The 13,858-nt window shown below is 38.9% G+C and overlaps 1 protein-coding gene across 1 annotated transcript; it reads left to right on the top strand.

Annotated features, from left to right (window-relative positions):
• Window positions 1-203: 203 nt before the first annotated feature.
• On the top strand, window positions 204-5,836 carry LOC147615915 (hyperosmolality-gated Ca2+ permeable channel 1.2-like). Its single transcript, XM_086778550.1, has 12 exons — window positions 204-498; window positions 1,232-1,596; window positions 1,841-1,987; window positions 2,270-2,405; window positions 2,514-2,615; window positions 2,750-2,869; window positions 3,013-3,093; window positions 3,242-3,582; window positions 3,681-3,926; window positions 4,458-4,782; window positions 4,885-5,118; window positions 5,208-5,836. The coding sequence occupies exons 2-12, from the start codon at window positions 1,280-1,282 to the stop codon at window positions 5,436-5,438; spliced, it is 2,280 nt and encodes a 759-aa protein (XP_086634676.1). The 5' UTR covers window positions 204-498; window positions 1,232-1,279; the 3' UTR covers window positions 5,439-5,836.
• The last annotated feature ends 8,022 nt before the right edge of the window (window positions 5,837-13,858 follow it).

The following is a 13,858-nucleotide window of genomic DNA, read 5'->3' as shown; positions in this document are numbered from 1 at the left end:
TGAGCAGTGCATGACACACACGCCTTTAACACAATCAAGTTATCAACCCATATCACCCACATTGATGTGTCTTGTGGCCCGTTGAGGGTTGTCGGTGGCGTCCACTCCCTTTTAATAAATAAAACGAAAGAAGCAAAAAAAGTAAACAGAAACTGTACATTGAGAAAGCCAAAAAAAAAAACAGCATCCGAAAAGGCAACCCAGAAATGAATCTGAAGTATTTGTTGGTGAGTTACTCTTTCCTCACTCCTCATAGACACACACACTCTCTCTCTCTCTCTCTCTCACACACACACATTCTCTCTCTCTCTCTCTCTCTCTCTCTCTCTCTCTCACACACACACACACACACACGTTTTTTCTGTTAAGCTGGAAAGAGAGTGTTTGCTTTTCTGCTTTTTGGCTGGGCCTTCGACTCAAGTCTTGTAATGTGAAAAGTGAGAAACTCATGGGCTGTTTCTACCCAACAGATCAAACCTAAAAGACCACAACACAGAGGTAAGCTCTCTCTCTCTCTCTCTCTCTCTCTCTTTTCCTTAGAGACCCATAGTAAAATTTCTTCTCTCATGCATCAGATCAATTTTTTTGGGTCTTCATTTTAGTTTATCTGCCCTTAAATCACAATAATAGCTCTCTCTGCACTTTCCTGAGTTAAAAATTTGTGGGGTTTTGTTATTTTATTAACTACATATCACAGCACCATCTGTTCTGGGTTTCAACCTTATTTCCCTTTAAATTAAAACACCTTTTTTTTTTTGGCAGCTGAGTTTTCAATTCGCACAGATTTCTGTTCTCATTGAATGAGCATTTTTTTTGGGGTTATTTCTATTAGATTGTCAGATGGGAAAATACATGAATTTTGTGCATAATCTTAAAAAATAAAATAAAAATTGTGGATTAAAAATAAAATTATTTCAGCTTTAACTTGAGTGCCAAAAACATGGGCACTATGATGATGTGTAATTTCGGTTATTTAATGGCCACCAAAATATACATGTCAAAAGCCAATTTTCATTCATTTTTAATGATGAGCCTTTTAATTATCTTGTTAAATAAACTCAAAATAATGAGCACAAAATCAAGAATTTTGATGAATTAATTATAAATAGCAGAAAAAAAATGATTTCACAATTTCACTGGAGGGATGTGCAAGGTTGGGTTTTTTCTTCTAGTTAATTGCATATTATATATTTGCCTTGTTTTATGTGAGTACTTTCATGTGTATGAACAGGTCACCACCTGCATGCAGCACACAGAGCAAATCTAGAAAAGAAGAAAGATGACTAATCTTGCAAATTTGGGTGTGGCCGCGGGCATCAATATCCTGAGCGCCATAGTCTTCCTGATGGCATTTGCGGTTTTGCGCTTCCAACCCATCAATGACAGGGTGTATTATCCGAAGTGGTACATAAAACGTGTTCGGCAGGGTGCCAACAAGAGAGGTGGAAGGTCCCTATCCAGCATTGTAAATCTAGATTGGAGAGTGTACCTCCACTTCCTAGATTGGACTCGGGAGGCGCTTCGGATGCCAGACCCTGAGCTCATCGAGCACGCAGGCTTGGATTCAGCCATTTTCTTGCGGATTTACATCCTTGGGTAAAAAGCTTCAAAACCGATCGATAAATGGGGCATTTGATATTCATGATGTGCCGAAGCTCTTATGTATGTATGTGACTCTTTGTATGTGTGTGTGTATGCATGTATGTGACTCTTTGTATGTGTGTGTGTGTGTGTGCGCGTGCATGCGTGTGTGTGTGTGTGTGTGCACGCACGTGCACGGGCATCCATGTAACAAAAAGACTAGCATACTTGATGTACTTATTCTCAATCATGACTGCAGGCTCAAAATATTTGTACCATTGATGCTTATGGGTTTCATAGTCCTGGTGCCTGTCAATGCAACGGGCCAGAACCTAGTAAGCAGGAATATTACTTATGTTGACATTGACAAGATGTCTATAAGCAATGTGCCCAACGGATCTCAAAGGTAAAGATCATCTGTTTGTGAGAGATACAACAGGCACTATGCCATCTTGAGCGTTCTTTGTTTACCATCTTTCATTGGGTTCCACTAAAAAATATGTAAGATAGCACAAGGGGTTCAACGTAAGGGGTTTCAGGCCGCTTTACAGACAGTAGTGGCATCCCGTCGGCTTGGCCCCCTTTCTTTCAAATACCTCCCCCCCCCTCTCTCTTCTTCTACCTAATATTCTCACCTGAGGATCTTGCCCTAATATGTGTTATGTTTGTGTTGCAATGCTGGGTGAAGATTATGGACGCATGTCACTATGGCATATGTGTTTGCTGTGTGGGTGTGCGGAGTGCTATACACAGAATACAAAGAAGTAATGTTGATACGGCTAAATTTCCATGATGCGCAAGATCGACGGGCAGATCACTTTACTGTATGTCACTTCATTTTACCATCTCATGTAGAGTCTTTTGAAGCCAAGCCTACATGTTTAGATAAGCTTTAAGCATTAGACATTATCCTCTATCGTTTTCTTTTGCAGGTGTTGGTTAAGAATATACCGGCAGACCCAGATGAAGCTCTCAGCCTCCATGTAGAGCATTTCTTTAGAGTGAACCACCCAGACTACTACTTAACACATCAGGTTTTTCCAAGACTTCAACTATGATGTCTTAATGGAGTGGCTTATTTGTGACTGCATACTTAACAGCATGGATACTATCACATGATTATTGTACTGAATTGCGCTTTTGATGATTGCAACTATTATGATTTTAGATGGTATGCAATGCAAACAAACTTGCAAAGCTTGTGAAAAAGCAGGAGTCACTGCAGAATTGGTTGGACTACTACCAGATCAAACAATCTCGGAACCCAGAATGGCAACCGACTCTGAAGGTTTGAGATGGATACCCCTTTCATTACCTTGTGTTCCATAGTTTAGCATATGGGTTTCGCAGCTCATGGTAAGAACCTGGGTTCAATGCCAGCCTTCATCCACTGATTACATTTAAACTCTTCACATGGGTATTACATTGCAGAAAGGCTTTCTTGGATTATGGGGGGACAAAGTGAATGCAGTGGAATACTACACAAATGAAGTGGAAAAGAAGACAAAAGAGGTAAAAGCCTATGCTTTAGTTTAATTTTTTTCTTCCCCTTTTTCTTTTCATCATAGAACTAATGGTTGCATCACATATAGATGTTAATATCCATGTACTTGATATGATGAAGTGCTCATCATAGCACTCATGACCATGTGGTACACAGATCACATTGGAGCGCAACCGTGTATTGGAAGATCCCAAAGCACTTCTCCCAGTTGCTTTTGTCTCTTTCAAAGGGCGATGGGGAGCTGCCGTTGCTGCTCAAACACAGCAGACCAAAAATCCTACAGTCTGGTTGACGGACTGGGCACCCGAGCCCAGTGACATTTATTGGCCGAACCTCGCCATTCCTTTTGTGGAGCTCACGATTCGCCGACTGGTGATGACAATTGCGTTATTCTTTTTGGTGTTCTTCTTCATGATCCCAATCACTTTCGTCCAGTCCTTGGCCAATTTGGATGCTCTCTCTAAAACATTCCCTTTCCTGAAGCCGATACTGCGCTTGTGAGTACTCCCACTTCATCCCATATTTCCACTTGTGCCTAATAATCTTATATTAAGAGCTTCCTTTTTTCCTTGTGGGGTGGGGGGGTGTGTGCCAGGCATTTCATTAATTCAATCATACAAGGATACTTACCTGGACTGGCATTGAAGATATTTCTCATGCTCCTTCCATGGCTTCTCATGTTGATGTCTAAAATTGAGGGGTACACTTCCTTGTCATCCTTGGAAAGGAGATCGGCGGCCAAGTATTTCATTTTTTTGGTGATCACAGTGTTTTTTGGGAGTATATTCACCGGATCAGCATCCCAACAGCTCCATAATATTTTACAAGCGTCTCCGACAAGGTACACAATCGTGCTTTTAGCTAAATTACTTGCAAATTGGTGTCTATATTTGTTAAGTCTTGCATACTTGCCGAGTGCATTTCAGACTTTTGTACATAAGCTCTGGACTGAAAGGCATTGCAAGGATGCATAAGAGGCTTGTTTGTCTCTAAATTTAATAACTACTTTACTTACACATGCTAATTTAAGTATTGTTATTTCAATCTTTCATTATTTCATGTTTTCTTACTTGAGATTATAAATTTGAACCCTTCAGCCAAGGGCTGCTTGAGGGCATTAATAATTTATGAAGGTACCATCTGTGTTTGTTATTGGGTGGTCCACTTGTCCATGGGTCATATGGTGGTGGGCGAGTATATGGGTCTGCTAGATAGGAGATTTGGAGACTGTTGACTCCCTGTTGGTTATTAGATGCTTTGATGTGATGCACTTGTATGTGTTCTTTCGAAAGATATGAATGCAATATAAAGGTTTACAGTGTATTTTATATGTCTTGTTACATGTAAGACAATTGCATGTGTTCAATTGCAGCATTCCGAACTTGATTGGTGAAGCTGTGGCCACAAAGGCCTTGTTCTTCATTACATACATCATGGTCGATGGATGGGCAGGCATTGCAGCAGAGATACTCCGCTTAAGGCCCTTAATTATTTACCACTTGAAGAACGCATTTCTAGTCAAAACTGACAAAGACAGGGACAAGGCCATGGACCCTGGCAGCATTGGGTTTGAAGAGTCGCTTCCACAGCTAGAGCTATATTTCTTGTTCGGCCTTGTGTATGCCGTGATCACACCCATCCTGCTCCCATTCATAATCATCTTCTTTGCGTTTGCGTATTTGGTGTACCGACATCAGGTACTTTAAATGGCTGCCCCACCCACCCATGTCTGTATATACCTTTCAATTAAGCTTGAATGTTTGGAGTGCTAACAAGGTTGTGCTTTGGTCTTGGTCCAGATTATCAATGTGTATGATCAAGAATATGAGAGTGCAGGGGCCTTTTGGCCGCACATACATACCCGCATCATAGCATGTCTTGTCTTACAGCAAATCTCCTTAATGGGGTTATTGGCCACAAAGGAGGCACAAAAGTGCGTGCCTGTTCTACTTCTTTTACCTGTACTCACAATCGCCTTCCACCTGTATTGTAAGAGTCGGTTTGAGCCGGCTTTTCGCAAGTACCCATTGGAGGTGAGCATTTCTTCACCATGGAGTTTGTGGTTTTTGATGTGAGTGATGGGAATGCAATCACGTGTATGGATTTGATTGTAATGTTGCAGGAGGCCATGGCCAAGGACACACGGGAGCGAGCAATGGAGCCTAACTTAGATATTAAGAGCTACTTACAGGGTACATACATGCATCCAGTGTTTCAAATGGAGGACGATGAGGAGGGCAGGCTCAGTGGTGGTGAATTATGGACAGAGGATCCCCCTTTGGTGCCAACCAAGCGCGTTTCACGATGCAACACTCCAGCTGGAAGTGTGAACAGTGAGTCACCTATGTTTTGAGAGAGACAAGAGCATATGATGACCATTTGAACCCACTGCACGAGAGTGTCCTTTAATGTGGACAGGAGGATCCTTTGGCACAGATTTTGGGTGCCTTTCAGTGCTGATTGATGAGGAGGAAGTGGCGAGGTTCTTGTTGGGTAGGCCTTCTGTATCACTATACATTGGTTTTAGTTGGAAAGAATCAGTAATTAGGTAGGTAGATGTACCATATGAGTGGGGGGTTTATAAAGCTTGGAGCTAAGCAATGTTGTACTTCTAAAACAAACTTCAAATTCTTATCAGTTGCTCTGAATTCAAAAGTAGGAAATTTGTCATGGATTTGTATTGTAGAAAGGTTTCTCCAGTCTTGGTAAAGCCATTGGCTGGTCCTATAAATCCAATATCCCTTTTAAGTAGTTGTAATTTGCATTAAGATTAGATGCTGTAGCCTGCCAATTGGCATGCACGAGTAAATTGTATGAAGGGCCCTTCCTTCTTGAGTCATGTATCATGTGTGTTGTTGGGCCAGCATGTGTCTTGCATATGTAAATAATATAAGTTGTTTTGAATGCAATGATTTGTATTTGATGCAATAGTTGTAGAGGCTTCTATCTTGCAGTAGAGGCTACTAGGATTACGTTGAACAATTTCACCTAGGCTTTCTTTTTACACCTTACATATGATTCTCATCTAATATCAATTTACAAGTGCATTAGGAGGTTGAGATATGTTAGGGGCCTTTCAAATTAGCCATCAATAAGTTAAGCTGTTAGGGTCAAGGGGACAAAACATTTCATTTATAAACATGGGCCTTTATAACCTTTCATCTTGATGCAGGTGCCTCTCTCCCTTTGATCACCCCTTTCCTCTGATGTTGGTTGTAGATGCCTTTCGCTCTCTAATCTTGTTGTAAGTATCCCTCTCCCTTTCTATGAGCACCTCTCTCCCTTTGATCTTTCTATAGATATCTCCCTTGCTTTTGATCTTGTTGCACTTTTCTCCTTCCCTCTAATCTTGTTGTAGGTTCTTAGCTTCCTGTGATCTTGTGTGGTCTTGTTGCAAGTGCCCCCCTCATATGTTACTATAGGCATCTTTCTCTCTCTTTTTCCCTAACACTGACATCATTGGCACTCCTCGATCGCTCTCCCATCTCTCTCGTTAGTTTAGTATCTATGTACAATACTAATAAATCTTCCAATTTCAGGTTACATGTAGATTTTAATCATGAGTATGTATGTAATCCTTATATCAGGAGTGGTAATAGAGGCCAAATTTTTGTAAAGCAGATTGGAAATGTATTGATCTTTGGAGGTATGGTAGGGTATACCCAATAGACTCTTCCTTATGTTAAGTACCTTTATTTTATAATGTCTTTGGAATCCTGCATTTTTTGGGTGACAAGCATCATGGACTCCTTGGAATTTATAGTAGGCTACAGTCGCTCTTGCACTTATAAATGCTGGTTGCAACTAGAGAGAGTTTGATGATTCAACTTGCTAGCAAACAGTGAAGAGATGAAAAGGGTGTATGAAGACATGTGGTGATGGCAAGTGCAGGTTGAAAAACTAAATGCCATGATAAAGTCAATAAAGGCACAAAATGTTTTAGTTGTGCAAATTGAATAAAGATAGCGGTCCACCCAAGAAATGTGTGTGTGACCATTATACAAGCCCTTATTGTTGCCACTGGATCCTTTCCTGGATTGTTTCCCACAGTGCAACTTACTTCTTAAGGTCAATGGCTGCCATGGAATTTGCAAGAATGGTTATGGTGGTCTTCATCTGCGCACCTGGGCAAAATCAATTGCAGTAGAAAAAGTCACAGCCCCAAGGGTCTGCCTCTCCTCTGCATGTAACTCTCTCCTCATGTAAAAATAATAGTGGGATAGTGCCTGAAAGTTCCACGGATGGCTGGGAAATGATTTGGGGATCTATGGATGTAGAAGTACTTTTTGAACATGATCTTCTCTTTCCCTTTTGCTTCGGTTTCCCCTTGGGCGTAGTACTAGATGATTTAATGAGCTTGAAGTAGAGGCCCCCTTTTCAAGTCAAGAGCTTACCTTAGCCTTGCCAAAGCGCGTGTTATTGGGTCTTGCCTTTGAACCACAAATGTAACTTCTCATTATTGCGGGTGTGCTACCTCGTCCATCCTCACTTCATTGTCAAACTGGAATGCTCCTTGCCAGAGGCATGAAGGGAGGTAACAAGAGATCCTTGCGGGTGGTTCTCTCTCACGAAAGACGGGGGAGGAAGAAGAAGATAATGCAATAAGAAAACTTACAATCAGTATGTATCTATCAAGCAAGCAAGCAAGAAGAGGAAAGAAGGAGATAACTATTGCAAGGAAATGATTGTGTGTTACTTATTGTCAAAATGGCTTATATATAACTGACTAGTTTTCGCACTAGACCGACCAAATTTAAAAACGGTCCAACCTCTATTACTAATCTTAAGCAACTAAGTACACTAAGTCCTTAAAATTTTCCCATTTAACATTAGGCGTATGGTAAGGTTGCTTTATATGTTTTTGCGTGGGTAAGATGACAAAGCCCCTTAGTAAGTTGGACGGGTGAAACCATATTAACCAAGGGAGTGGTTACCTCCCTCTTCCTAATGGTGTGACCATGTCCTTGCATCACTCGAGTCGGTGGTGTGGATGGTCTAGGATACACCATGAAGTTGGCGACTGAGGTAAAGTGGTATCTTTGGGACTGATTTACAGTCAGATGCATGGCAAAGTGATGGGATGTTTTGGGTAAGGCAACTTGTTGAGTGACACGGAAAGTTATAGGTGATATAGAGGTCTTGTGGACCCTTTAATATGAGGTAGTTGGTAGAATTGGTCCACACCTTATGATTGACGGAACGAGCGCCAGGACCACCATGTAATGATGTGCATGGATAGATGGCGGTCCAGATCTTAATGGCTGACATGAGAGTATGCCTCGATCTCACAGTGTGGTGCGAAGAGATCAGGCATCTTCATGGCGAAAATGTCGACTATGGCTAGGTTGGGTTGGTGATGAATTGAGGTCAAAGCAAAGGAGATATGCATGAAAGCTTGTTTGGAGGACAAGGGCGAGGGTTTTCCAAGTGACGACGGTTGGTACCATGGGCCAAGCTTGCGTCTGCCAATGGTCTCCCCATTTAGAGATGCACTTGGAGGGTTGGTGTTAATGAGGTTAGTTGTAGGTGCATGTGTATGTGCGTGTTGTGAGATGCGAGAAATGAAAAAAATGTCATGCCCATAGTGAAATCTACAGGTGATGTGCATGGGCAATGGGTGGAAGGTGTGCCCGTATGGGTGCACCTTTTGTATGGGCAATGGGTGGAAGATGTGCTCGTGTGTGGGTGCACTTCTCCAATATGAAGTCTTTTCCAACTCAACTGCTTTCTTTGACTCTCTTTGTTGCTTTCTTTGACATTTACTTGACATCCCTTTTCTCGAGGAGTCAAGATTATTAGATTGTGTGAGGCATGGCAACGAACTTTGCGCATGGTTGTGCCCACATGTGCAATGGAGTTCGGTGGCCTCTATGACTCGAGGGATTGGATTTTGTCAAGCACTTAGGATAGAGGCAAGGTGGATCACTAGGTGGTATGATCGAAGACAAGGCCACGGAAGGTTCTTGCTAATTGGAGGAAGGTCTAGTTAAGAGAGCATCTAGATACACAACTCTCTCCTTGATTTAAAAGAACATAAAAAACGATGGTGGGCAAGGTGTTCTAGATCCTTCTCTAGAGTGATCTAGAGGGTAGAGGCATGAGTTTATGTGGTTTTACAATAGCATGGATCACACTTAGAGAGTATGCAATACTATCTATCACAATCACTTATAGAAAGACTCCGAGTTGTATGACTAGAAGAGGTACAAACCTTACTTTCGATGAGATCTGAGCATTGGAGGCTGTAGGATTTGTGTTGCAAAAGGGATTACACTAAGAAGCAAATGATGCAGCCCATCAGTAAACAAGGTATATAAGCTACATATCGGAGATAGTAGCTAAGAGTATAGATTCAGCAGTTTCAAAGACAACTCTATTGTCTTTGAGCATTTAGTCATTAAGGCCAGACAGATGGAAGTGTTTGTATAATTGAGACCAAGGAATCACTACTTCATAGTGAAAAATACAGGGTGACTATGTGAAAGAATCCATTATGCACATGTCCGAATTCTCAAATCAGGGTTGGGGCATTGTGCATGCAAGCACCTATATTTTGTATAGTGCGTATTTTTTTGGGTTAGATGCAAACTATAACATGTTTCTATATCAACCCACTCTAAAAAAGGAGGACCTAATCATAATGTTCAGCATTAGGTGACCAATCTGAAAAGGACCTCTTTTAATTGGTATTTAAGTTGAACGACAATATTAATGAGAAGATTATTTTTTAGAATGACACCTATTTGTCCCTCTACTTGTGTAGATAAATAAATATATTTGTGTTTAATCATATGTAAATGTGGATGTTTGCTTTGGTAAATTTGCATGAGGAGCATTGTACTCACATTTATATTATAATATGATATTGCCAATATATAACATCCTTGAAGTCATGTCACTATATCAACTTCATCTATGAGAAGGTTTATATAATTTTTGATTTTTTATATCTTCATAGGACAATCAACATGGTTGTAATGCAATGCTTTAAATGGAGATGATAAAATACATTTCTTTTTCTATTGATGTCAACATCATTATTTTATATAGAATTGATGTAGTATCATTATTAACTTCCTCTATGAAGATTTATATACTTTTCTCTTTTTAATATCTTTCTAGGACAATCAACATACAAAAATACTTTTTTTCTATTGATGTCAATGGTTCGAATTCATCATTTTATATATAAACATTTTTTTCTATTGATGTCAATATCATCATTTTATATATTATCAATGGTTCCCTTGGCACAATTATTTAAATATAGAATTTATCCATGTAATTACTTTACCTAAATGTAACATTTATCCATACAATTACTTTAGCTAATTACAAAAATTATCCACGTAAATCACTTTATGCTTTTAGCACATTTTATCTATACATATGACCCCATGGCTGTCACTCTCACCCTCACTCCCATCTCTCATTGTTTCCCTCTCTCTCACTGTTATTGTCTTCCTCACCATCATAATCTTATTCTCTCCCTCATCTCACCTTAATTCCCTCCCTCCCTTAGTCTCCCTCTTTCCTTCCCTCTTATAATTATCTTTTAACTATAATTGTGTATGCTATTGTACATTGTTCATTGTTTTTCAAAAACTGGAATCTTTAATTTTAAGTTTCATGAATCTTTAATAACGTGCAAGCGCATGCAAAGAGCAAAAAGGGCACGCAATCACATGAAAAGGCCTGGAATCACTTGTAAGGGTATGCAATGACATGTAACACTATGTAAACATTGCAAAGAGTATTAAAGAGCATGCAATCACATGCAAAGGCATGCAATGACATGCAACACTATGCAAGTGCATGCAAAGAGTATTAAAGGACATGAAATCACATGCAAGGCTATGCAAGCACATGCAAAGATAAATAAAGGAAAGAAATAGTCTCACCAGACCTTATGTACTTCTTGAAGAAATAATTAAAAACTCACAAATACATCAAAGATTAAAACACAGACTTGAATCAAATTGATATGATAGAGCATAGTATAGCATAAAACAAGAGAAATAGAACAACATCACCATCAAGACACTATTGGGTGCAATCTCCCCCCTCATGCATGTAGCTCCACTTCCACGATATGAGTATTTTGAGAATTGTATTCAATATATAGCTCAAGGAGCTATTAATAGTTGTGCGTACAAAATTGGGCTTGCTTTTTCACTTTTACAAAAATAGCTCAAGCACTAGAGCACTAAGTGTAAATAATCAAAACTCTTTTAACATATGTGCTAGGAATATAGCAACGCCATGCACATGCATGCATAAATAATTTGTACAAACATTTGGTACGTGGCTAACAAAAATAACTCATAAGATAATCTTGTGCACATTCACACATATAATAACCTTGTGCACATTTGCACATTCCATTCATTAAGTTGGTTTTTGCACACATTTAATTAAGCATATTTTTCTACGATTATTAGGCATAAAAAATATGATAAAATATATATACCTGTAAATAGTCCTCCCGTTTGAAGAAACAACTGTCCTCAGTTGTGTAGAAGAAATTGAATAACATAAAATGCTACAACAACAACATCATGCTCATCGCTATTGACGTCGTAACCTGTAAGGTAAACTCAGAGGTCCGAACATGGCTCATGGACATGTAATACTACAAACAAACTCAGAGGTTCATTGAGACCAAACATAGCTTAGAGGCACAAGGGCATGGCTCAAAGGCTTGGGTGAACATGGACTGCAACAATAAAACTCATGCGACACCTAAATCGATGACCCTCGCACTCATCATCAAATCACAAATAATAATACGAAATAATATGATATAGACAAGATCCCTTATGTGCGACACGCACATTGCTCATCACCTATCTCTCAAACGTAAACATATTAGTTGTTCCAATTAATTGCCCTACTCTACAATTAATCCCAATATGAAACGTTGATAGGATATAGACAAGATCCCTTATGTGCGACACGCACATTGCTCATCACCTATCTCTCAAACGTAAACATATTAGTTGTTCAATTAATTTCCCTACTCTACAATTAATCCCAATATGAAACGTTGATAGGTACAAACACAACATACACTCACCACTTGTTTCACTACGATGAGAGTATCATTATACATCTCATCTAGCATGATGTGTATTGCCACTTGTTACACTTTCAATTAGCATGGCACATCAATTGCATAAACCACTTGTTACACTTCGACCGTGTGCAGTTGTCTAGCATAGTCCACTTGTTTTACTTTGACCATAATACAGTTGTTAAGTATGGCACTCTTTGTTACCTCAACAACATACACTTGTCAAGCATGGTCTCAAGCTATACTAATAACACTAGGTAACCAATATTTAATGTGGGGTCACCTATGATACCAATTCACTAGGATGGCACACTAGCATCCGAGCCTCCCCGTTCAGCTAAAGGGTGGACATTATGTAACATCCCTCTTGCTTGGATAAGAAACTGACATCCGTTGCATGTTTGCTTACTGCGAGCAAAGGAGATCAATTGACCTCAGTTGCATGTTTGCTTATTGCTTATTGCGAGCAAAGGAGATCAATTATCTTATAATATATAAATTTGAGTATCTTCTTTAATTATAACAAATAAACATTATATTAAGGACTTCTATGTGTAATAAATTCTAGTGTCCCATTCCACCAGAAATTATCCCACATAATTCTAGAGATAAGTATGCATCAAAATCCTTCACATAGGATTAATCTTGTGTCCCATACCATAAGACTAATACATAGTAAAAAAATTTCATAACAAGATGGAAGGGCCAGTTCCTTCAAGAAGTTTTACTTTTGATACATAAAAACTCTCCTTGAAATTTTTAAAAATTCCTAAACAAAATCTATTATAAGAATAATCAAATGAAATGAATATGTTACCTCAAGAATCGAAGTAGTCGTTTCGTAGTAGAAGTCTTCATCATCATCAAATTTTAGTACTTTTTTTTCTAATTACAAAATAATTTATAAAATAGTAATTTAAAAATTACAAAAGTAACAAACTTATTTGATTGTCGTTTGTTGGAAAGAATATTTTCATGCCGCTTTAAGTTGATGATGATGATAAGAACTCCCTGACGCCGAAATAATCCAAATAATAATGCATTGACAAAGTCTTCAAAGGACTCGTGAATTGTGAAGAAGAAGAATCACGATGAAGTTTTGTCCTCTAGTCAAAGTATGGAACTGCCTCTATGGATATAAATGCTTGAGGGTTTTTTTAAAGAATATATTGTAAAAATTTATAGTTTGAGCATTAAACTAAAAAGCTCTCTTTTTTGGAGTTAATTATCAAAATTATTATTACTATTTTAAACAAATGTGTGAGGAAGGAAAGTAGAGGCTTTATTTAAATACAGACTTTATTAAGCGTTATTAAGCTTAGCTTTATGAAGCTAAAGCTTTTAATAGTCAAAGCTTGGTACAAAGAAAATAAAGCAACCACGGCTGCACTTCCGAATGGCCAGTTGCAACAAAGCGAAAAAAAACAACGGGCAGCTAAAAACTTAAAAGAAAATAGAGAATAATGTGTATAGAAAATAAAAGTAAAAGAAAATGTCCAAACAAAGTTTATGGAAATTTAAAACAAAATAACGGTCGACAGACTGAGAGAGAGAAAAAAAGAAGAAGCCTGCCGCCATCACCGGTTGAAAGGGAGAGGAAAAAGAAAAATTGCTAGCCAATAGCACAGTACTTGCCCATGGAGGAAGAGGAGAATATATTAAATTAAGAAAAATAAAAAGAAAACAATATTTTCTTTGTT

The sequence above is a fragment of the Cibotium barometz genome, chromosome 39 (genome assembly GCF_041138505.1).
Source record: "Cibotium barometz isolate CiBa-2024 chromosome 39, ASM4113850v1, whole genome shotgun sequence".
In the NCBI taxonomy this organism is placed as follows: Eukaryota; Viridiplantae; Streptophyta; class Polypodiopsida; order Cyatheales; family Cibotiaceae; genus Cibotium; species Cibotium barometz.
The sequence above is the reverse complement of the archived record's forward strand: the minus strand, read 5'-3'. Positions and strand labels throughout refer to the sequence as shown.